Raw genomic sequence first — 24,657 nt, 5'->3', positions numbered from 1 at the left:
ACCAATTTTCTGTATCAGTTCATTCTCACATTGCTATAAAGAAGTACCTGAGAGTGGGTAATTTATGAAGAAAAGAGGTTTAATTGGCTCACAGTTTCATAGGTTGTACAGGAAGCATAGTGACATCTGCTTCTGGGGAGGCCTCAGGGAGCTTTTACTCATGGCAAATGGCAAAGCAGGAGCAGGCATCTTACATAGCAGGAGAAGGACTGGGTGGGGGGGAGGTGACACACACTTTTAAACAAGCAAATCTCATGAGAACTCACTCATCATCATGAGAATAGTACCCAGGGGATGGTGCTAATCCATTCATGAAGGATCCACCCCCATGATCCAATTACCTCCAATGAAGCCCCTCCCCCAACATTGGGGATTATAATTCAACATGAGATTTGGGCAGTGACACAGGTCCAAAACATTAACTTTTCTTTCTGAAGATGTATCTGTGGTGTTGATTCAGTAGGACACTTCGGCTTTGATTCTGCGTGTGTACAGTAAGGTGGTCTTATATTATTCCTTCAGCTATTAACAGCATAAGTGGTGTCTGTGACTTCCTCAGTGGCTTAGGCTGTAGTTGTGATTGGAGGCTGTAGTGAGGTTTTCCTGGGGACAGAGATTTTAGGTGGGCCAGTTCTTGGGCCCCAGTAGGGGTAACAGTGGGCTGAGAGTGCCTATATTTGGCACCTAGGCAACATATGTTTGTACCAGTTTTAGCAGCTTTAAGCAGAACAATTCTGGGGGCTTTAAGTAGCTTACTTGGGTACTAGCAGTTGCAATCGTAGGCTGAAAGGGTGGGTGGGCCTTTAGGCCTCTGGGAATGTGCTTGCCATGGGCAATTTCTGTAGCTTGGTTGGACAACCCTCAGATTCTCAAGTTGCAAGCTCTGGTGTTAGAGGTGGTTGTGATGGGCTGGGGGCCAGTCTCCAGACCTTCAGATGTTGCATGCATATTGTTTCTGGCTACAGTGCTACTGTCAGGCTGGTTGGGCCCATTCTCAGTCCTCCTAAAGGAATGTGCAAATGCCAGTGGTGGTGGACAAAGCAGGATGATTGCCACACCCCTGGGTAGTGTGCCTGGGCACTGGGATGATGGAACCAGGCTTGGCAGGTCTGTCCTCAGTCCCCCTAGTTATGTACATGGATGTTGGCTGTGGTAAGTTGGATGGGGTAATCCTTGGATCTCCCAATAGCAGGAGCAATACCTGAAGAAAGCCTGTCCTCGAGGCACATGCAAATTTGCTGCAGCTGTGCTGCTAGGGCAGGGTGTTGTTATTGTCAGTGGCAGCAGCCACTAGCAGGCAGCTCTCTGGCAATGTGGAGCACACTTTGGCTTCTGGCAGCAGCATAAGCCAGTCCTCAGGGTACGTGCAAGTTCACAGTGGCTCTGCTGCTGGTGGAAGTTAGGTCACTGCCAGTGGCACATGCTCTGGCCCCCAGCTGCATCAGCAGACTCAGCAGCAGGCGGAGAGGGCCTGTCCCCAGGTTGCATGCAAGTGTGCAGCATCTCTGCTGCTGTGTTGCGGGGGTGACATTGCTGTCTGTGTCAGCAGCCACAGGGAGGCAGCTCTCTGGTTCTGGAAAGCATGTGCTTTGGCTCCCTATGTCTGGTTCACAGCCTTTCCAGTGCCTGAGGTGCAGAACACTGCATATGCTAGAATGCTGAGGATCCTGCCACTTTGCTGGGTCCAACTGGCATTTCACTGCTGCAGCCCCCGGTGGTGACAGCAGCAACTGTGCCACCAGCAGCAGTGGGAAGAGCCTTTTCTCAAGGTGTGTGCACTTACATGCACTGCGGTCTTCCTGCTGGGTGGGCGGGTTGCTGTCAGTGCTCACAGGTGTAGCAGGGCCATCCATCTCTGCAGAGTCCCATCTGAGGGGGCAGGGTCACTGCAGGACCAATTATTAGACCATGCACAAACTCAGAGTTGTTGTGGCCCAAGCAGGCTGTAGTCCTGGGGGTGGGCCCACCACAGGACCAGTTTTCAGGCTGGGCACCAGCATGCACAGGCTCAGCAGACTAGCTGGTTGTGAGGTGTGGGTGCATGTGGGTGTCGTGGCTAGTAGGCAGATGGGTGGCTTCCCTGCTGTTCACTTCTTCCCTGGATTGGTGGTGCACCACATGGGTTCGGATGCCGGGGTCTTGATTAGTTTATCTGGCTAGGCTCTGGGAAGCTAGGGTCATGGTGCTGCAGATACCTGTATGAATGTGTTGGAATGATGGTGGGGCCTCAAGTGATAGAGAGCCGGGTGCTACTGATGCTCAAAGCAAGACACACTCTCTATGTAGGTTCAGTTTGGAGATGGCACTGAGCCATAGCACCTTACATTGCAGGGGCAGAGGGTGCTCAAGGTGGTCTCTTACTATGTAAGGCAATGCAGTTTGGAAATCCCAACTGCTCTCCAGACTGGTTTTTGTGCCAGTGAGAACAGTGGGGCAAAGATTGTTGACATTTTTTATGGCAATGTGGATCACTGGGGAACTACAGCTTACTTTTTCCTGTAGAATGGAGTTACTGATGACCCTGAGCCAACCTTGACTGAAGAGAGAGTATGTCAGAGGCAGGATGCTATATTGAGTTTCTGTACTTCACAGAGGTGTTTCTGTTCCCCTGGTGGTCTCCAGCATACTTTTTAAATCACACTAGCTGACATAAAATTGTTTGTTTTCTTGATTTCTTTTTGTGGGGAAATGAGTGCCAGGGAACTCTAGTCAGCCATCTTGCTGATGTTCTAAATTCTATTTTTAAAAGATCACTCTGGCTGTTGTAAGGAGAACTGCATGGGATGTGGTGAGGGGCAAGAATGTCACCAAGATCAGCTGGAGACTGTTGAAAGTCCTCCAGGAGGGAGAATCATGACTTGACTCAGGGCCTTCTGATAGAGATTATGAAACTGATCATATATGGGATATCTTTTGAAGGTAGAACCAATTGGATTTGCTAAGGGCAGTACACGGAGGGGACTAAACAATCAAGAGTGACACTTATGTTTTTGAATGGTTGAGTGAAACAAATGTCATGAACTGAGAAAAGATTGTGAGGTGTTATCAGCTAAATTGTGTTCCCTCCAAACTCTCATGTTGAATCCCTTACCCCTGATACCACTGAATGTGACTTTATTTGCAGCATGGCCTTTAAAGAGGTGATTAGGTTAAAATGAAGCTGATAGGGTTGGTGCTAATCCAATCTGACACCTGTCCTCATAAGAAAAGAACATTAGCACAGACCACAGTACCAGGGATGCATGTCTACAGATAAAACCCCATGTGAAGATACAGCAAGAACCGGCCATCTAGAAGTGAAGGAGACAGGGCCTCAGAAGACACCAAACCTGCTGACACCTTAATCTTGTACTTCAAGCTCCAGAACTATGAGAAAGTAAATTTCTGTTGTTTAAGCCACTTGTGGGGCATTTTTTTAGGGTAGCCATAACAAATTAGTATGAAGGAGAGCAGGTTTTAGGAAGTAGAAATCAAGAATTATATTAGGGATATGTTAAGTTTTCATCTGTTGTAAAAGGCAAGTGGATTGCTGAGAGTGTCCACTCACCTACAAGTGCCTAAGCTCCTGCTGCAGTCCTGCTTCTCGATTTGACCCCACCCTCACTCACTGACAGTGTCTGTTTCAGCTCCTCCGTCACCCCTGTTGTGGTTGTGTGTGGTGAGATCATAGCTGATGTTTATTATTTCCTGATACATTAATCTCTTTCTCTCATTGCTTACATTGGAGAATGTCAGGGTAAGGGTCTGAGCTGAGTGATATTTGCAGGCATCACCTGTTGTCTTCCTGCACTCACCAGCCAAGGAGAAGCCTGCCTTCCACCAGGACTGCAGTTTCCTCAGCCACCCACACAGTGAATCATGTCTGCATGGCACGCCCCTCTGCTCCTTCTCGCTGACCTTCCTTTCCTACCTGATGGTCTACCATAAGCCACCTAGGCAGAACTACTTATCTCCACTTCCCATGTTAAACAGTGTCTGGTGAAATCAGAGGCAGCAATCCTAGTAACACAGCTGGGTCTGTAGGCCCAAACAACTACTCTCTCTCACCCATAAAACCCTAAAGCACAGCTAGAACTCTTCTGCTTCCCACATAGAGAAGAATTGCTAACTCATAATATATTTCACCTTCAAAATATGTCCATAATTATGCCAGAGAAAATATTTATTTTTTTGGTCACTTTGCCAAAGTAAAGTTATCCATAACAAACACCATTGATTAGAAAATCTTCCTGTAATATTACCTCCAACCCTTCAGAATTGCCAGACCAGACCTTCATCTGCACAGCACAGGATCCACTTATCCACAATGGTCAAGAGGCCTGTCTTTAAGATTTCCAGTCACATTCCCCCGACCCTGTCATACTTCCAACCAAGCTATCCTCAAATTATCACCAGCCCTGTACAAAAATGTAACAATAATACGAGACCTATACAACGCCTGTAATGAAAAGTGGCAGCTGGTGATATTGATTGATCTAGGGGTTCCATGAAAATATAAGCAGAAAACTACTAGATAGGACAGAAAAATCAGCAGGTGAAGATTAAGTTACCAACTCAGGACCCTACCAAACTTTTCAGAAGCACAAAACCTTGGTGCCAAATTTTAAAAACAAAAAAGAAGAAAGCAAGCAAAGAGAAGTACAGAACCTTGTTTAGAAAATCAAATAAAGATTTCTCCCAGAACGCATGAAGAAAGCAGTAAGATATAAAACATAGACATAGGGAGGATTGATTCACAATATAACAATATCAACAAGTAAGGTTCAGCACAAGAGTGAAGAAGAATGAGTATAAGAATATTGCAGAGAAAATAATCTTTGGTAAAGGCAATCTGAGAAGCAAATAGAATGGAAACTAATTAAAAAATAGAAAATCAATGTAATACTTGAGGCTTTCAACAGGCTATCATACTATCTAATTAGATTGTATTATTGTGTCCACTCAATAACCAGTGTGATTAAAATATTTGGTACAAGAAGTAAGACCTAAACTGAATCTTATAGAACATTCTAGAAAAGAGAAAGACCATGGAAGAAGTCTTAGGGACATAAAATAGCATGGCTTGTTCAAGGAACTGTGTATTCACACTGTTCTGATGCAGAAATCTAATGGTGCTTTCTGTGGCCAATTTTGCTTTACTAACCTCCAGGATATTAATAAAGATAGAATGTTTTAATACCTGTGTTCTACAACAATAAAGTATCTCTGGTTAGTGCTAGATTAGGAGAATCTTAATCTCTTTGGGCCAGAGTAGCCTGAGGGTAAAACTTCTGTCATCCACGTGTGCCCAAGTGTGTGTTGTCCTCACACAACTCAACATTAAACAGAAGTGATCTCTATATTATTATGAAATTAAGCTACATATCATCCATATAGGTATATATGCTATAAAAATGGAATTTATGCTACACTAATAGCTAGAGATATTAATCATTTTCACTTCTGGCTATAAGATCACTGCTGACAAACATATACAAACGTAAGCACGTGTGCACACAGACAACCAATGAAGGGGAAAGACTAACTGTCTAACCCAATTGAAAATCAAATGATGACCAAACTTCAATTGTAGTATTTGTGCTGATTGCTTAGATACTGTTTCTTCAGAAACTATGCTCAAGTCACAGGTTGTACCTAACCACATCCTACCACCACATCCTGCTGGGCTAAAATCCCAAAAAGTAATAAGAGATGCATTCAACTTTATGAGAGGAAAGCAAAACCTAATCTTTCAGGTGGTGAGGTCCACCCAGTATGGAGCTCAAAGGTGCCATTGTTCTGCTCATGTTTATAAAGGGAGCTGCCATGTTTCTCTCAACGCAGAGTTGGGAGCAACTCCAGAGCCTGCTTCAAGATGCTGCTGGTCCTGCTCTCAGTGGTCCTTCTGGCTCTGAGCTCAGCTCAGAGCACAGATAATGGTAAAAAAAAATATTTTTTTAAAAAAGGAGATGGGGAGTGGGATGAGGGGCCGTGACTCTTCTAGGGCCTCAGGGGTTCACCCTACACCACTGCAGAGGAAGAGCAGGAGGGGAGGAAGGAGGTTGAGAAGAAGGGTAGGGCTTTGGAGCTCTCATTCCAAGGATGACATCTGTTGTGCCCTCATTCCATGCCAAGGCCTTATACTTTATTTGATATACACTTGGAACCCAATAGAGAATTTCAATTAGAGGAATGACAAAGTAAGATTTGTATTTTTAGAAAGACCTGGCTGTGCTGTAAAGGATGCAGTGGATAATGCAAGACTGATCCAGGGAAGTCCAGCTATGAAGATGCTACAGTAATCTCAGTGGACAGCGATGATGGTGTCCTTGCTGTACAGGGGATGCAGAATCAATGAAAGAGATAAACAAACATCAGAGTACTGTCAGACATAGAGGACTGGATAATACATTTGTGTCTTTCTACATAGTGGTATAGAAATATCAGGTCCCCAAATTCCCATTTTTCTTCCAATCACATTTAAAAGTTCAATATGTTGCAGGCAGTATGTGTAAGATTATATCCAAATATTTACTCCTGGTTGCTCCTCTTGGGCAAGCTTGTGAATATGATCAAAATATTTAAAGAAGGAAGAAGGTAAAGATCTAAAATATGACATGAAAATACCCAGAGAAGTGTGCCTAAATTAGCATTAGGGTTTGAGGGATCCTAAGGATGACAAAAAGGGACTCTTCTATTGAATTCGTGGTTGATGCTCAGCGATAGTAACAATCCTGCCTCCCCTAACATCTTCCTCCCCTTCCAGCAGCTTCACAGAACATGGTTGATGAGGTAACTTAGGGGATGCACAGGGTGTGGCCAGAAGACCCCTTTCCCTATAGACCACTATGAGCCCTGAAAGATTTATGAGGTAATGTTCACTTCATCCTGTGCTTCTTTTCCTAGATGTGAACTATGAAGACTTTACTTTCACCATACCAGGTAAATCCCAATGATCCTCAATCCAATTCTTTTCTTTCTTTTTCCACTAGAATTTCTTTTTAGTTTCCTTCAGTGTCTTCTTCTCATCATTTTTTTGGGAGGAGGTGGTAAGAGGGGTCAGGCATTGATTAATATTAGTGCCCCTAAATATATAGGCAATTCTTACCCATCTTTGATTCTGGGGACCATGAGCCAGGCCACCAACTTGAATACAGAGATGCCTGGCTTTGAGGACAATAGGAGTGGGCAGGCTTTTTTCCCAGGCTGAATGATTGCTGAGAGATGATGAACAAATGAGAAGTGTTCTCATTCTGACTCCTCCATCCTTAACTGCTTCTTTCTTCCCCCAGTGTTCCCCTGCACGGTTATGTGGCTTCAGGGAGTAACGCAAAACAAAACAAAAAAATCAGTGCATGAATGTCTTTTCTCTGTGTTGACCCACTCAGCTGTGTCACTACAGATGATCAATAGTTGCCACAGCTGTTTAGTGATCATGTGCAGGCTTTCACATTGTCTTTCTCTTCTGTCTCTTAGTATTTCTCTACTTGGTTCCAGGAGCCTGGGAAATCAGCTCTAGTTTCCACATAGGGCTTAGGTGCCCAGAGATGGAGTCACAGTTTGTAAGTCATTACAGCAACCAAAAAATAAAAATAAAAAATAACCAGTAACATAACTGAAAGCTATAATGCTTTTGCTTTTTTTTTTTTTTTCTGTCCTTGGAGACATCCTCTGGCAACTCTAAGATATGCAAGAACCCCTCTTTTCAAATTTAAGGAAACATACTTGTCACAGGAGCAAATAAATGAGACTTTCCATATCACTCTTACATGGATTAAGTTGAGAGCTGCATAAAAAGAAAAAAAAACAGTGGGCACAAAAGAAGTTGACAGTCAAGCAGCAGGTTTGGGGAGAACAGGGCTGTGTAGTAAGGTGAGAGAAGTATAAAGAGAGGAGAGTTTTTCTTCACTGAGCTCATGCATTCTTGTCCATTAATTACTCACACAGATGTAGAGGACTCAAGTCAGAGACCAGATCAGGGACCCCAGAGCCCTCCTCCTGAAGGACTCCTACCTAGACCCCCTGGTGATAGTGGTAACCAAGATGATGGTCCTCAGCAGAGACCACCAAAACCAGGAGGCCATCACCGCCATCCTCCCCCACCTCCTTTTCAAAATCAACAACGACCACCCCGACGAGGACACCGTCAACTCTCTCTACCCCGATTTCCTTCTGTCAGCCTGCAGGAAGCATCATCATTCTTCCGGAGGGACAGACCAGCAAGACATCCCCAGGAGCAACCACTCTGGTAATCTAGAATTCAGTGGCAGGTATGATTCCAGTTCATTCTCCATTAAATGCCCAAACTGCTACCGTTCCCAAACTTTATCGTGTTAACAAATCAATTGGAAATATGTTGAAATTACATAATCCTGTACCCCATTTCTTAAGATTTGTATTCAGATATTCTTGGATAAGGTTGCAAGTCCTTGTATTTTTAACAAGTGGTTCAAAGAATTCTTATCTTTTGAAATACTGACCTCCCCAACTTTTTTCTTAAGATGACTTGTCTCATTAAAATGAGTTGGTAATGAGGAAGTGGGGTGTGCTCTCCCTTTGGTGCTCTGCCTCCTGTCTTTGAGTCTGCCTTCTCAAACCCAAGGACTCTCCATCTCAGGTTTCTCTCAGGTTTCCACCAGAGGACTCTTTGCTCAGTCCTGCCTCACACCAGCCTCTCAGGTCCAGTGTCCCTGCTAAATGATACTTGAACTTGATGCTCTTATATCTTATTTAATTTTTAAAATACTTATTTTGAAATTAGTACATGCTCAAGGAAAAAAAAATCTAACTGAACAGAATGGTATGAAGCTAAATCTTAAAGTGACGCCTTATCCTACTTACCCACACCCTTCACCAAAAGTCACCACCCTTAATTTTTTGAACATCCTCCTGGAAATATTTATATGTATATAAGCATACGTCATTATTTTTCCCACAAGTGACATATTATTTTATATGCAGATCTGTATTTTCTTATTTCAAATAATACATGTCTTAGACAACTTTATCATTTCACGGAGACCTATAGATCTTCTTGGTGATTTATTTGTACATTTTTCTTTTGTTGTTACAATTGTATACTATTCTCTTGTGTGACTGTACCATGATTTCTTCAGTCAACCACTGTTAATTGATATGTAGGCTTGTATTAGTTTTTCACTACTACAGGTTCAAGTTGCAGTCATTTTCATAAATATAACCTTGAATGTTTTGAACAGTAACCAAAACATAAACACCATAAAAATAATCTATTTTCTTAATCTTGAAAGCAATAACTTACTTTAGTAATATCACCAAGGAATTAGATAAGTTTTGCCATGTTGTATGTTGTGTATACATTTCCTTGGTTTTTTTTTGTTTCAGAAAATAAATAAGAAGATAACTTCCTTCAGAAAGCCATGACATTGAAATAATGTGGTCATAACTCTTTATTCAGTATACCAATAAAATATTAATAGCATGCAATTTCTGATTGTTGCTTCTCTTTGTGGGTGTTTCTGAGTCTAGAATTTGAGGGCCATTAATACAATCTAAGAATATCTGGGACTCTTGCTCATTGATGCTTCCAGCAGGCTTCCCTCCTCCTTTATCTTAATAAAGCCAGCTGCCAAGGAGAAAGAGTTCCATTGTTCCCCTTCTGTCCTAGATTGCATAGCACAAATGCAAATTCTTAAAATTATTTTTACATCTTTCATTGATATTCTTGTAACTCTAGGAAAACAAGGAATATATAACAAATGAGAGGGAGTTGCAAGTGCTGGGGAATTCTTAAAATTTCCAAAACTATTAATCCTGGTTTCTAGGGGCATAAATGTAGTTCTAGATCTCTTCTCTATAAAACTCACTATGCTCTTTTCTCCTCTTTTTTCATTGCTCAGTTCTCTTCCTCCCTAAGTCGTTCACCATTCTTTTTAAAAACTTGAGTGGATTTCATAAAGGGTGCAGCATAATGTACTTTAAAGGGCAAGAAATTTGAGTAAAACTCTGTTCTGATTGTAAAAATTCCAGCAATATCAGTATTATTGTCAGATAATATAGACTACCAAATTTAACTCAAGTTGCTGAGGCAAAGTTGAATAGAAAATAACCCTAAGAAGCAAGAGAATTTGATATGTACTGTCTCCAACTACCTCTCATTATCACCTCCAATGTCACTGAATACAGAAAATTTTAATATCTAATCTTTATCATTAAAAAGCACATAATTCTTATTTAGATTTTTTAAGTACAGGAAACAACAAGTTTCTGAATTCATTCTGAGTTTCATTAAACAAAATATATAGTACAGCAAGGATACTCTGTTAGGGAAACTATTCAATAGTACATAAACAAGCGAACAGTATGCTAAAAGAATAATAAACCACGTTGAAAGAGGATGAGGATGTTAAAGATGGTTCAGTATTAGAAAATTGGCCACACCATATCTGATTTTGATGATATTTAGATAAGACTTTGGATTTAGATTTTAAAGTGGATGCTGGAATGAGTTAAGACTTTGGGATTTGGGGGATGAAATAAATGTACTTAGTATGTGAGAAGACCATATATTTGGGGGGATGACCAGGGACAGAATGCTATAGTTTGAATGTTTATGTCTCTACAAAATAAATTTATGTTGAAACTTAATTCCCTATGCAATAGTATTAAGAGATGGAGTCTTTGGGGGAAGTGACTAAGTCATGTGGACTCTGCTTTCATGAATGGGATCAATTTCCCTACAAAAAGAAGCTCCCAAAGGCTGCTGAGCTGTTCCATCTCTTTTGACATGTAGGGACTCAATGTTCATCTTTCTTTCATACTTCTGCCTCATGAGAGAGAAGCCAGGAGAAATTGTCTGTTTGGAATGGGCTCTCACTCAACCCCAAATCTGGTACCATCTCAATCTTCAACTTTCCAGCCTCCAGAGCTATGACAAATACATTATATTATTTATAAATTACCCAAGATAAGATATTTTGTTAATAGCAGCTCGAACTGGCTAAGGCAGAGGGCTACTTACAAGAATTAAATGCATAATATATATAAAATTACCTTATAAAATATATATAAAATTACCCTACATGATGTATATAAAATTACACGATTTAAGTCTTGTAAAATGCAACATGTATACAAAATTACCCTACATGACATACAACAATAAAAGTTCAATACATTTAAATTTATTTATTCTTTTATTTAAAAAGACTCATTTTGTCCTTTCTAATAATGAATTATCTTCTAATAATAAATTATCTTTCTAATAATGAATTAACTTCTAATAATGAATTATCTAAAAAATAGATTATTTGATAAACACTTGCTTTCTTTAGCATTAAAGCATTCAAAAAAGAAGCAGAAAGGCCATCTAAAAGGTATGTTGATGAACAAATGCACTGTTGCATGTCATCAGGTGGCTGGTTAACGTGAATAAAAACGAAGTCTCCTTCCTCATTTAAATTCCAATGATTCTGCTCCTTAACATTTAATATTCAGCCTATTCTCTACCTATACAGAGAGTAATGCCACCTGTAGGTCTATCATTGCTCAGTTGTTAATCTGAGAAGTAAAGCCCAGTTCCTCTTGAAAAGGCAGAGAATTTAGACAGAAATTCACCGGCTGCTTTCTTACAGAAAGTAAACCAATTTCTGCTTCCAGAAAAATGGAGTAAATGTATTTTGCCCTATTCCTTCTACTAAGAAAAACTATAAACCCTGAACATTATATATAAAATATATGAAAACTCAGACCTGGAGAGACCAAGGCAGATGTGGTAGGGACTTAATAAATTGTATAGCGATGAATCCTCTAAGTTTTCTTTTCTGCTTTATAATTTGCAGACTTTTAGCTGAAAATGCCATCAACATAGAAATACTAACAGGCACATATGAGAATTTCCCAACAAAAGCCTATTATTTTAGGCAAAGGTCAAGGAAATAGTCTACCAAGGCAGAAAACATTTCGACAATAACCACTCTACTGTAGTCAAGTACCACAGAAAACACTATTACCTCAAGTGAAGAGCTTAGATCTTTAGATCTTCACACCTGCCAGGCTGTGACAAGGTGTCCCAACCCTCCTCCAGAATAGTATCTCAGAATAGCAGAAGTTGGAACTTTCATCCCCAACTTGTGGTAATAAGCCCCTCACTCTCCTTCCACACCTTGATATGACTGGAGAGCAAATGGGGAGCTGGATCTACTCTAGAAGCAGCAATGAAGAAGCACCCTCCTTTCCATACCAGGTGGTGCTTGTGGAGGCCACGTGGGAAACAGTAACAAGTCACTTCTGCCTCCGAGACAGGCTATCAGTGGAGGCCTAGTGGTGACCCAGAATCCACACTCCAGCCAACAGTAATGAGGAACCTTCACCTGCCTAGGTGTCAACAGAGATTGAGAGGAAACCTTTATTTCTACCATCACCTGGCAGTAATGCAGTGTCCCTCCCTCACTCCCTTGCCTTGCTGGAGTAGTGTCTGAGGAAGCTAGCTAAGACAGAAAAGGTAAATAAGTTCTAGAGTCTCATAATGCCTAAAATGTCCTGGTTCATTTAGAAATCATTTGGTATACAAAGAACCAGGAAAAATCTCAACTTGAATGTAAAAGGTAATTAGAAGATTCCAGAACAAAAATGACAAAGATGTTGGAATTATTCAGAAAATATTTTAAAGCAGTCATCATAAAAATGCTTCCAGTATATTGCTTACAAACATATATGAAACAAATTTAAAAATTATCTCAGCCAAAAAATTAAAATATATGAAAGAACTGAATGGACATTTTAGAACTGAAACTTACAATAACCACATAAAAAATTCAAGAAGGTAAGCAGGAAAAAACTATAAACACAGCCTCAGGGACCTGTAGTATTATAACTGAAGGCCTAATTTTTGTGTTATCAGAGTCCCAGAAGGAGAGAAGAAATGGGCAGCTTTGAGAAAGGTCTCAAAGACTGAAAACTTCCTTAATTTGGCAATAGGCAAAAACCCACAGATTCCTAAATTCAAGCAAACCCAAAATCTCTTAGCCATTTTAGGCTACTGTATCAGAATACCATAGAATGGGTGGTTTATAAAAACAGAAATGTGTTGCTCACAATACTGGAGGCTGGAAGACCGTGATCAGAATGCCAGCACAGATGAGTTCTGCTGAAGACATTTTTTGGCTATAGATGGACATCATCTCATTGTATCCTCACATGTTGGAGAAAAGAAAAAGATATCTCTTGTCTCCTTCTCCCTCTCTCTCTCTCTCTTTTTTTTTTATAAGCCCTCTGATCTCAACATGAGGGCCCCACCCTCATGACTTAATCTAACCCTAATTACCTCCCAAAGGCCTAACCTCCAAATAACATCACATTGAATTTAGGATGTCTACATATGAATTTTGAGGGGACACAAACTTTCAGTGCATAAAACTAACCAAGACAAACACAAAGAATCCAAACTAAGGTATACCATGGTAAAATATCTGAAAATTAAAAGAAAGAACAAATTTTGAAAGCAGCTAGAGGAAATAGCTCATCTATAGGAGAGAAAACAATACAAATGGAAGCAGGAGACACCAGAAATAGATGAAAGCCATAGAAAAGTGGCACAACACTGTCTATGTGATGAAATAAAATAACTTTCGATTCTGGTTTTTATATCTGGTATATTTGTCTTTTAGGAATGGAAGGGCTATAAAGACATTTGATGAAAGAAAACTGAGAGGATTTGTCACCAGAAGGTCTACCTTTTAAAAAGGGGCTCAAGAAAATTCTCTATCCAGGAAAAAAAAAAAAAAAAAGATTAAAAAAGAAACTTTAAAACACCAAAATTAAAGAAAACACAATGGAAAGGGAAAAAATGAATAACTTCATCTTCCTTTTCCTCTTCAGTTTGGTAAATTTATTTGACAGCTGAAGTTAAAATTATGACATTATCAGATACGATTTTAAGTGTATATGGGTAAATATTTAAGACAACTATATAAGGAACAGAGGAGGGTAAAGAGACATACAGGGAATCAAGGAATAAGGTTTCCATACATCTTTCAAAGTACTAAAATTTTGACCCTATTAAACCATGATAAGTTATTACATGTGCTGTAAAACCTACAGCATCCACTAAGATGTCTGCACACAGAGATATACTCAAAAATACCACAGATAAACCTCAATGGAATTCTAAAAAAAGAAAATTAAAGTAACACACATGAAAGCAAGGCATACAAAACAACAATTACAAAAAAAGAAAAAAAAAGGATAAGCAGAAATCATAAAGTAAAATGGCAGTTTTGTGACCCAACATATCAATAATTACAAATAAAAGTGGTCTAATGTGAACAAAGTTGCTGAGTATTGAAGAGTGTCTATATTATAGAAATAAAATAGCATATGCTATTATCAAATTTTATGGGATATTTATATTTTTATATACATTGTACAAATGTTATGTTAAATATTTTAATTAATATTTTGTACAATTAATTTTTGGTACAAAGTAATTATTTTGTACTATTAATATTATTGTATAAAACATGTATATTTTGTAAGTAACCCATATAAAGCTCTCAGCTCCATCCATGCTTGGCACAGGGAAGTTGATATGGTTTGGATGTTTGTCCCCTGAAAACCTCATGTTGAAATGTGATTCCCGATGTTGGTGATAGGACCTGGTAGGAGGTGATTGGATCATGGGGCAGATTCCTCATGAATGGTGTAGCAGAAGCTTGTCCAACACATGGCCAGCATTCTGCATGCAGCCCAGAATGGCTTTGAATATGACCCAGTACAAATTCATAAACTTTCTTAAAACATTGAGTTTTTTGGCAATTTGTTTTAGCTCATCACCCATCGTTAGTATATTTTTTGTATGGCCCAAGACAATTCTTTTTCTTCCAGCGTGGCCTAGGGAAGCCAAAAGATTGGACACTCCTGGTTTAACACCATTCTCTCGGTGATTAGTGAGTTCTTGCTCTGAGTTCATGCAAGATCTGGTTGTTTGAATGTGTGTGGCACCTCCTCTACTTGCTCCCACTCTCACCATGTGACACGCCTCCTCCCCCTTTGCCTCTTGCCATGATTGTAAGCTTCCAGAGGCCTCATCAGAAGCTAATCAGATACTAGTGCCATGCCTGTACACCCTGCAGAACTATGAGCTAATTAAATCTCTTTTATTAATTACCTTTATTTTTTATTTTTTTATTTTTTTTGAGATGGAGTCTCGCTCTGTCATCAGGCTGGAGTGCAGTGGCGCGATCTTGGCTCACTGCAACCTCCACCTCCCGGCTTCAAGTGATTCTCCTGCCTCTGCCTGCTGAGTAGCTGGGACTACAGGCACCCGCCACCACGCCCTTCTAATTTTTTGTATTTTTGGTAGAGACAGGGTTTCACCGTGTTGGCCAGGATGGTCTCAATCTCCTGACCTCGTGATCCGCCCGCCTCTGCCTCTCAAAGTGCTGGGATTACAGGTGTGAGCCACCATGCAGGGCCCCTCTATTTCTTTATGGCAACACAAGAATGGCCTAATACAGAAGCCTTCACTGAGAGCTGCTAGAGTGAAGACAGTCACTGGGTGGGGCTCCCCATCACTTGCTTGCTATGTCAAGTTCTCACATGGCTGTCTCAGAGGTCTTACTTGTCCTGATATCTACACTATTCCTAAGTGACCTTGTCTAAGCCCATGGCTTCAAATGTTACTGAAATCAAGTTTACAATCACAGCTGATAATGTCATAATTGTAACTTCAACTGTCAAATACATTTACCAAACTGAAGAAGAAAAGGAAGATGAATTTATTCATTCTTCCTTTCCATTGTGTTTTCTTTAATCTTTTTGTTTGAAACTTTCTTTTTTAATTTATTTTTCTTGGCTAGAGAATTTTCTTTAGCCCCCTTTTAAAAGGTAGATGTTCTGGTGACAAATCCTCTTAGTTTTCTTTCATCAAATATCTTTATAGCCCTTCCATTCCTAAAAGATAAATTCACCAGTTTCAGTGGCATTTGAAGCCATGGGCTTAGATAAGGTCACTTATCTAAGTTATAGCATGGCACAGGTGCTATAACTCCTTCAATGAACCCAGGTTTGGCACCCACCTCATTATTCTCTAGGCAGCTACTTTCACTCATCAGTTGAAATTTGAAAAAAAAAAAGAAAGAAAAAAACCAACAACACTTAAAAAATCTGGACAGATAGTTTGAGTGCCTATTTTGAATCCACTAATATTTATTCCTGGCTAAATTGTGCACATCAGACTAGTGGACCATCACAAAATTTCATACTGAAATGTATTGGATATAAAAAGAAAATAGAAAGAAAAAGTGAAAACATATTAACTGGCAGAAGAGAAATACTACAGTCTTAAAATGAATCAGGACGAGCCTTCAGACTACTTTTCTATTTAGAAGAAAAGTCCTGAGACAATGGGTTTTATCAAGCCAGGATAAAGAAACATAAAATCTGACGAGTTGATGGGTCACCAACATGGCACATGTATACATATGTAACAAACCTGCACGTTGTGCACATGTACCCTAAAACTTAAAGTATAATAATAATGAAATTAAAATAATAATAACAATAAAGGGGGCTGAGAATAAAAGAAAAGAGCACTTAAAGACTGAAAAAAAAAGATTAGGATTATCTTTTCAACTAATCATTTTGGAACAGTTGAATATTCATATGTAAAAGAAGGCTCTTCGTGTCTCTTTTCTTCCTAAGTGAGGGACTTGAAAGACACATGTTTAGTGTTAGATACTCCACTAGCTTGTATTCCTGAGAGACTACATGAAAACTATCCTCACCTCACTCTGCATTTTTAAATTAAATTAGTCATGTAATGTGAACCGAGAAATGAACCTTTCATGAAACTCACATTGTAGATGCTACAGCATAGCCTATCCTATCATGTCTCATCCAAAGAGTAAAAAGTTTCTCAATAAGTAATAGGCAACAAAAGTGAAATGATATAAAGCTTTTGATATTTTATTTATACCTCACCAGAATTAAAGATGACTGAGCTAATAGTGTTACTACAAGGTATAATAAAATTATGAAAAATATACACAGATGTTACATATTCTATAAGGAAAAATGTCATATGTAACTTGTTTTTGCCTTAAATGCTTTAATTGAGATATAGTTCACATAATATACAATTCACTCATTTAGTGTTCAATTAAATGATTTTTAATATATTCCACAGACATGTGCAACCATCACCACTGTCAATTGTAGAATATTTTATCACTTCAAAAAGAAACCCCATATCCTTTAGCTATCACCTCCCTATTCCCCCATCATCCCACCTTTCTCCCCACCCCAGCCTAAGCATCTGTTAATCTTCTTCCTGCATCTGTATATTTTCCTATTCTGGACTTTCGACTGAATGGCATTATATAATATGAGATCTTTTGTGATTGGTTTCTTTTACTTAGCATAATTTCAAGACTCATACATGTTGTATGTATCAGTACTTTATTCCCTTTAATAGTTAAATAATATTTGATTACATGACTAAACCACCTTTTGTCTATTTATTTATTCATTGATGAACATTTGGGTTTTTTTCTATCTTTTGGCTACTATAAATAATGATGCTAAGAAAATAAAAACTAAGCTAGTAAAAGACTTTCCTTATGTATGTGCTAAATAATTCTATTTTAGTTATGCATTGATCTTTAAAACACCCTGAGTCCAAAACTCAGAGATACAAAACAACAATATTTTATTTTATTTTATTTTATTTTGTGTATTTTTTCTTCAACTTTCAAGTTCTGAAGTACATGTGCAGAATGTGCGGTTACATTGGTAAACATGTGCCATGGTGGTCTGATGCACAGATCAGCCCATCACCTAGGTATTAAGCCCAACATCTACTAGCTATTCTTCCTGATGTTCCTCCTCCCCCAACCCCCACCCCAATAGGCCCTAGTGGGTGTAAAACAACAGTATTTTATTATGCTTCCAGATTCTGTGGGTCAGTAATTCAGACAGGGCACTATGAGAAGGCTTGTCTCTTCTTCAAAATGTCTAGACCTTCAACTTAGAATATGTAGACAGCGGACTATGACTCAAGTGGCAGGGGCTGCAATAACCAAGCAGACCTTTACTCTCATGTCTATCACTGGACTTGGATGATCAGAAGTATGGGCTCATTTGAAATGGTTGACTATATTGCCTACATGTGGCCTCCTCGTGTGGCTTGAGCTTCCTCACAGCATGCTGGTCTCAACTTTGTCAGACTTCTTATGAAGTGGTTCAGGATTGTAAGAGGAAACTTTCCAGTGAGTAACGGAAAAGCCATACAGTTTTTCTTGATAGCCTTAGAAAGCATATGATGTCGTTTCCACCACACGTCATTGTTTAAAGCAGTTACAAGCCCACTCAGTTTTAAGAGGAAGGTCTGCAGACCCTAGGCCTCAAAAGGAAGAGGATCAAAGAGTTTGCAGCCATGTTTCAAAACTGCCACAGACTCGAAGCGATCCTGATATAGTATCAGAAAGCAGATTTTGTGTATTTACTTAAACCTTGGGTACTTTATACATAATATGTATTGGCGAGGTGAGTAAGAAGATAAACTGTCATTTTAGACATTTGTGGCATGTGATAGGAATGTGCCTCTGAAATCTCTGTCTTGAGGGAGCACAATTAGCTGCAGAAGGGCAAATACACACTAAAAATAAAGAAGCTTAATCATCTCTTTTACAAATAAGCACCCTTATCCCTCAGTTTCTGCTGTGAGCAGGAGCCTAACTTCAATGGCCACCAGGCTCCAAATGGCAAGACTATCTCCTACATAAAGATATGTGTTTATTTGTCCTTTGTTTAAAGTCTGTTAACTAACACAGATGGCCACCCCAATTTCCAGGTAAATTTAAGATAAACTATGCATAATAAATAATGCTGCCAAGTCCTCTCTCTTGGGGATTGGTTATCACTTAACTTGAGAAAATGTATATATTGGGTCATATGCATATATTGGCTATATAAAAACGGGTGAGATCTCTTTCTGTCTTTGCAGTCTCTTAGTAGGTTGCCTGTAATGTATATCAGATTCTGGTTTAATATTTATTTAATAAGAAAACTATTTTCTTTCTCTATTACATTTGTGGAGAGACTTTCTGGGTTGGGAGGAGACTTTGTTTTTAATCGTATTTCCCCAACAGCTAACAAGCATGGCACCTATGCTATGAAATCTATCACCCCATTCACTTCCATGAGCCGCTTTCAGCCAAAGACAGAGAAGGGGGCAGATTCAATGGTCAGGCCTGCTCCTGGGAGACTCAGGACTCCTCTAATTTGCACCTTGGGCTTGATAACTCCCTACTGGACATCTTGAAATGTTCTCAGGACTGCACTGCTGCCTAAGACCTTCCTTCTTTCCCTCTCTTTCTCCTTCACAGGGGTCAAAGTTATATCCTAGTACAATAGCTCTGTTCACCTTTCGCTCTCTCCTTGCTTTCTCATATAGGCATTTATCCCGATGACTGCCTTGCTTCTCAGGAGATCCATGAAGACACCATATTTTAATGTTTCTAGCTTATAACTAAGGTGAATGAATAAAAAACATTTAAATCTTAAGGAAAAAAAGATGCAAAAAATATTTTAAAATCTCTATTTTGTATTTTAACAAATCAGAATTCAAATCCTAGTTGATAGCTTTACAAGGAAATTATAAACAGTGTCACAACAGCAGGTAATATAATATCTGCCTTGAAAATCACTAGCTGAAATTCTGAGAAAAATAAAGGTAGTTTTCGTTTTTCAAAGACAACTAGGACTTTGTCTGGGAGCACACTGGAGGCATTCCATTCTTTTCCAGTGTCAATCAATAGCACAGGATAAAGAAACATATTGAACACTAAAGCTTTGGATACACAAATTTATAACATCTTATTTATAAATCAGTGGTGTACAGAAAGCAGAGATCCCATAATCAAGCATGGCAAACATGTTGAAGAATATGCTTACAATGATTTCTGCTATAGATTTCATAATGGGGATTCAGAGAAGTAGAGTTATGGTGCTGGTTCACTGCATTGATTGGATCAGGCGCTGGAAACTCTCCCTGATAGATTTTATTCTCACCTGTTGGGCAATTTCCAGAATATTCTGCTGTAATTTTACATGTGGGCTTAAATGTAAACTGAGGAAATTTTGTACAATAAGAATGCAAGGATAAGTTTGACATCCCCTAATATCTATAATTTCATTCCTGCTCCTCTTTATTATATACTATTTGAGCAATACGATTATAAAGCGAAATTATTTTAATCTAGATAGCATTGTGGCACAGATTTTTGCTCTTGAGTTAGCATTTTTCTATCTATTCAGTCATTCTTTTTTTATGATTTTATGGAACAGCAAACTGAAACAGGCTTCTCTCTGTGTCCTGAGGAACCTTCGGTGTTACATGAATATAAGGAAATCTAAATCCTCATAAACACACCTGAATTGATTGGTAATTCTCTCAAAAATGAAGACAACAAATAACTCAGCAAACATCCCTTTCATTTAACCCAACTTCTTTTATTATGTTTGGTGATAGATCATTGAGCCTCATTGATGAAATTATCTGCCTGAAATAAGTTAAAAGAAAGTGATTTCACTGTTTCCATCAGAACTGTAACTATATAATCAATGGCAAAATTAAAATTATAATATTATATAATAGTAACAATAAAATTAGATGAATAATGCATTTTATGTTAAGCAAGCGATGAACATTTTAGCTTTATCTCATTTAGTTTACATTATGTTGATTTGATAAAAGCATACACAAATATACAATCGACAGACTGACGATACAACCTCTAGAATAAGAGAAAATATTTGAAAACTATTCATTTATCAAGGAATTCATATCCAGACTATAGAAGGAACTCAGTCAAAAACACAAATAATTAGATTAAAACATGGGCAAATTAACTGTACAGATATCTCTCAAAAGAAGACATACAAATGGCCAATAGGTATATAAAAAGGTGCTCAATATAACTAATCAGAGAAATGCAAATAAAAACCTCAATGAGATATTATTTTATTCTAGTTATAATGGCTATTTTCAAAAAGACAAAAAAACACAAATGCTTGTGAGGATGTGGAGGAGGAACTTTTACACACTGTTGGTACAAATATAAATTAGTTTAGTCATTATGGAGAACAGAATGGAAGTTCTTAAAAACTAAAAATATAACTACCATATGATCCAGCAATCCCAGCACTGGGTATGTATCCAAAGGAAAGGAAATCAATATGTCGAAGTGATATCTGCACTCCCATGTGTTTTGCAACACCATTCATAATAGCCGAGACATGAAATCAACCTAAGTGTCCATTAACATTTGAATGGATTAGAAAACATGATATATACACATAATGAATGGAATACTATTTAGCCATTAAAAGAAGGAAATTTGGTCATTTATGGTAGCATCCATGAGACTGGAGAACATCTGTTAAGTGAAATAAGCCAGATACAGAAAGACAAACATGACATGTTCACACATATGTGGAAGCTAATAAAGTTGATTCCGTAGAAGTAGGAAGCAGAATAATGGTTCCTAGAGATGTGATTGGGGAGAAGGGAGAGGGAGATAGCCAAAGGTTGGTTAATGAATACAAAAGTATAGCCAGATAGAAGGAATAAGTTCTAGTGTTCTATAGCACAGTAGGGTGACTACAATTACAACAATTTATTGTATATTTTACAAGAGCTAGAAAAACAAATTTTGAATGTGCCCAACACAAAGAAATGTTAAATATTTGAGAAATGGATATGCTAATTGCCTTGATTTGATCATTACACATTGTATACATGTATTCATATATCACAATGTATCACATAAATATGTACAATTATTGCGTTTATTAAAAATAATAAAAATAATAAAATAATGCAGAAAAGAAGAAATCCAAGTAACAAAAACCAGACAAGCTAAAATATAGAGAAGTGGAGGACAAATCACAGTACAATGTGTATAAATAGGTGTGTCTGTGTGTATTTGTATACATGTATATGTAACTATATGTGTATCTATATCCATATATGTGGATATACACATAACAGATCATCCTAAGTATATTCATGACTTTTTAAGCATTTTCCCCTCAAGACAATGTAACCTTAACAAAGTTCTGTGGAAATATTTGAAGACTCTTATATCTCAAAAAAACATTTTTTTTTTCGTGGCTCACTACAGCCTCGACCTCCCTGGGCTCAGGTGATCCTCCCACCTCCACCTCCTGTGTATCTGGGATCACAGGCGTGTACCAACACACCTAGCCCAGCTAATTTTCATATTTTTGGTAGAGTCGGGGTTTTGCCACGTTGCCCAATCTGGTCTCAAACTCCTGGGCCCAAGCAATCCGCCTGCCTCAGCCTCCCAAAGAGCTAGAATCTTGTTTTTGAGGAAACAAAAGAAGTTCACTTTTTCCATGTTTAGTTTGGGGTGCTTATGTTTCATTGAAAGAGATCATTTTTTAAAATGTGTTTAAAATGCTACTGACAGATTATTTGAAAGGTCTGCATCTTTATAGTGGGGAGTGGAGAGCAGTGAGGGAAGTTTTCCTGATAATTATAATACTCACATTAGATTCATATATTGCCCACTAAGTTTCTTGAAAATTTCAAGCTCTGTATTTTGCTTTGTAATGTAGCAATCTATACTGTGACTGCATTATAATTAATTAGCATAAGGATTGCTGGTTTCCCCTACATGTTGAATAATTTTAATGTGGTGAAAGGTTTCTGTTTCAAACATCGGATTTGTAAATCAAATGAAACACTTCGTTGGAAGAGGAGAAAATTTTATTCAAAAGAATGAAAATTAGTCTGTCTTTGTTTGCATGTTAGCAATGATAATTTGGTTTGTCAATCATCTTTCTATAAAGAAATTTACAGTTTGTAGCTGACAGCTGGACCAAGACTGGAAATTCTTAACAGAGGTAGTTAGAAATTTTCAATGAATGTTACAGAGAGTGATTTCACTGTCTTATTGCAGTTTGCTAAACTTTATAGCTAAAAAGAAAAGCCATGATAAAATAAAAGTAATAACACTGCACAATCAAACATAAGATCTATGTTATTATCCAGTAAGTCATCTGAAAATTAGTCACACAACAAACTACAGATCAGAATTTTCTCTTTGTAGCCATGCTGAATATATTGGAGGTTTTCATGATTGTAATAGGTGGAGGATTTATAAAAGGAATGTAGGAAATTAATTCATTGGACTCACAGATTGCATTGCCTGGATGAGAAATCAGAAGTTATGCATGGTTGGCTTCATTCTTACTAGTTTGGCCTTAGCCGGAATCAATATTCTTCTATTAGAAAATCCCTAATGCTAGGGAAAGAAACCATATCCTTACCATTGTCCGGTGACGGGCCAACCACTTGTGCACTTGATTTGCTACTTGTCTTGCTGTCTTTTATTTCCTAAAGATCGTCAATTTCTCCTACCTCTTTTACTTTTGGCTAAAATGGAGAATTAACACGGTAGTTTTCATACTTCCACTGGTATCTGCCTTTTCTGTTTACCAACTTTCCTTTGACATACAGTTTTGATGTCTTCTGGTATCATGTCCAAAAAAATATGAAAGACATATGACTGGATTACTCAATGTAAGTAATAATAAAAATGTTAATAATATACTCATCCTCATTATTGGATCTCTCTCTTCTTTCTCTATTTCCTTGATTTTCTTTTTCTTGTTACTCCTTTCTTTGTGAAGACACATGAAACACATTTGGTTCAATTTCAAGGATTCCAGAGACCCCAGTATACAGGCCCATTTCAGAGCCAAGAAAACTGTTTTCCTTTTTTGTCTTGTTGCTCTATAAAAATTTGCCCTTTTCTTGACATTTACGGGGGTAATTTTTGCTACAGAACAAACTGGTTGTGATATCTGGTTTATGATATGAAGTCAGTATTCTTTGGGTCACTCACATGTTGTGATTTTTGGATACGGCCAAATGAAGAAAACTTTCTTGGGGATTCTCTGGCACCTGAAGTGTGGCCTGAAAGGACGGGCACTCTTACCTACACAGGTAGGCCTGAGAGAGAAGTCAACAAGAAGTCTTGGTGGAATCTTTCTTGCTTCATCGTACTCTTTTTTTGTATATGTCCTGTGTCACTGAGTACCATTTAAATTCTTCCTGGGCCTGGCCGGGCGCGGGCTCGGGCCTGTAATCCCAGCACTTTGGGAGGCCGAGGTGGGAGGATAACGAGGTCAGGAGATCGAGACCATCCTGGCTAGCACGGTGAAACCCCGTCTCTACTAAAAATACAAAAAATTAGCCAGGCGTGGTGGCGGGTGCCCATAGTTCCAGCTCCTGGGGAGGCTGAGGCAGGAGAATGGCGTGAACCCAGGAGGTGGAGCTTGCAGTGAGCCGAGATCGCGCCACTGCATTCCAGCCTGGGCGACAGAGAGAGACTCTGTCTCAAAAATAAATAAATAAATAAATAAATAAATAAATAAATAAATAAAATAAATTCTTCCTGGGCCAGGACTGACCTCTAAAATAGTTTTTAAAATATTTTAAAGAGAAAATAATCACCTATATATAAAAAAAGAGGTGTGAATAAGTTGTAATCCACTCATTCAGATCTACAGAAGGTGGATGTTAGAAATTTAACAGAAGTAAGCAAAATAGAATGAAAACCACTTATTTCCTCTAGGTAACAATCTTGTCTCTGTAATAATATGGATTTA

The 24,657-nt window shown here is 38.5% G+C and overlaps 1 protein-coding gene across 1 annotated transcript; it reads left to right on the top strand.

The window, feature by feature from the left end:
- Window positions 1–5,708: 5,708 nt before the first annotated feature.
- Window positions 5,709–24,432, top strand: PRR4 (proline rich 4). Its single transcript, XM_034935380.3, has 3 exons — window positions 5,709–5,918; window positions 6,886–6,921; window positions 7,927–24,432. Exons 1-3 carry the CDS (start codon window positions 5,855–5,857, stop codon window positions 8,229–8,231), a joined length of 405 nt encoding a protein of 134 aa, XP_034791271.1. The 5' UTR covers window positions 5,709–5,854; the 3' UTR covers window positions 8,232–24,432.
- The last annotated feature ends 225 nt before the right edge of the window (window positions 24,433–24,657 follow it).

The sequence above is a fragment of the Pan paniscus genome, chromosome 10, assembly GCF_029289425.2.
Source record: "Pan paniscus chromosome 10, NHGRI_mPanPan1-v2.0_pri, whole genome shotgun sequence".
Lineage (NCBI taxonomy): Eukaryota > Metazoa > Chordata > Mammalia > Primates > Hominidae > Pan > Pan paniscus.
This window is presented reverse-complemented; position numbering and strand designations above follow the sequence as displayed.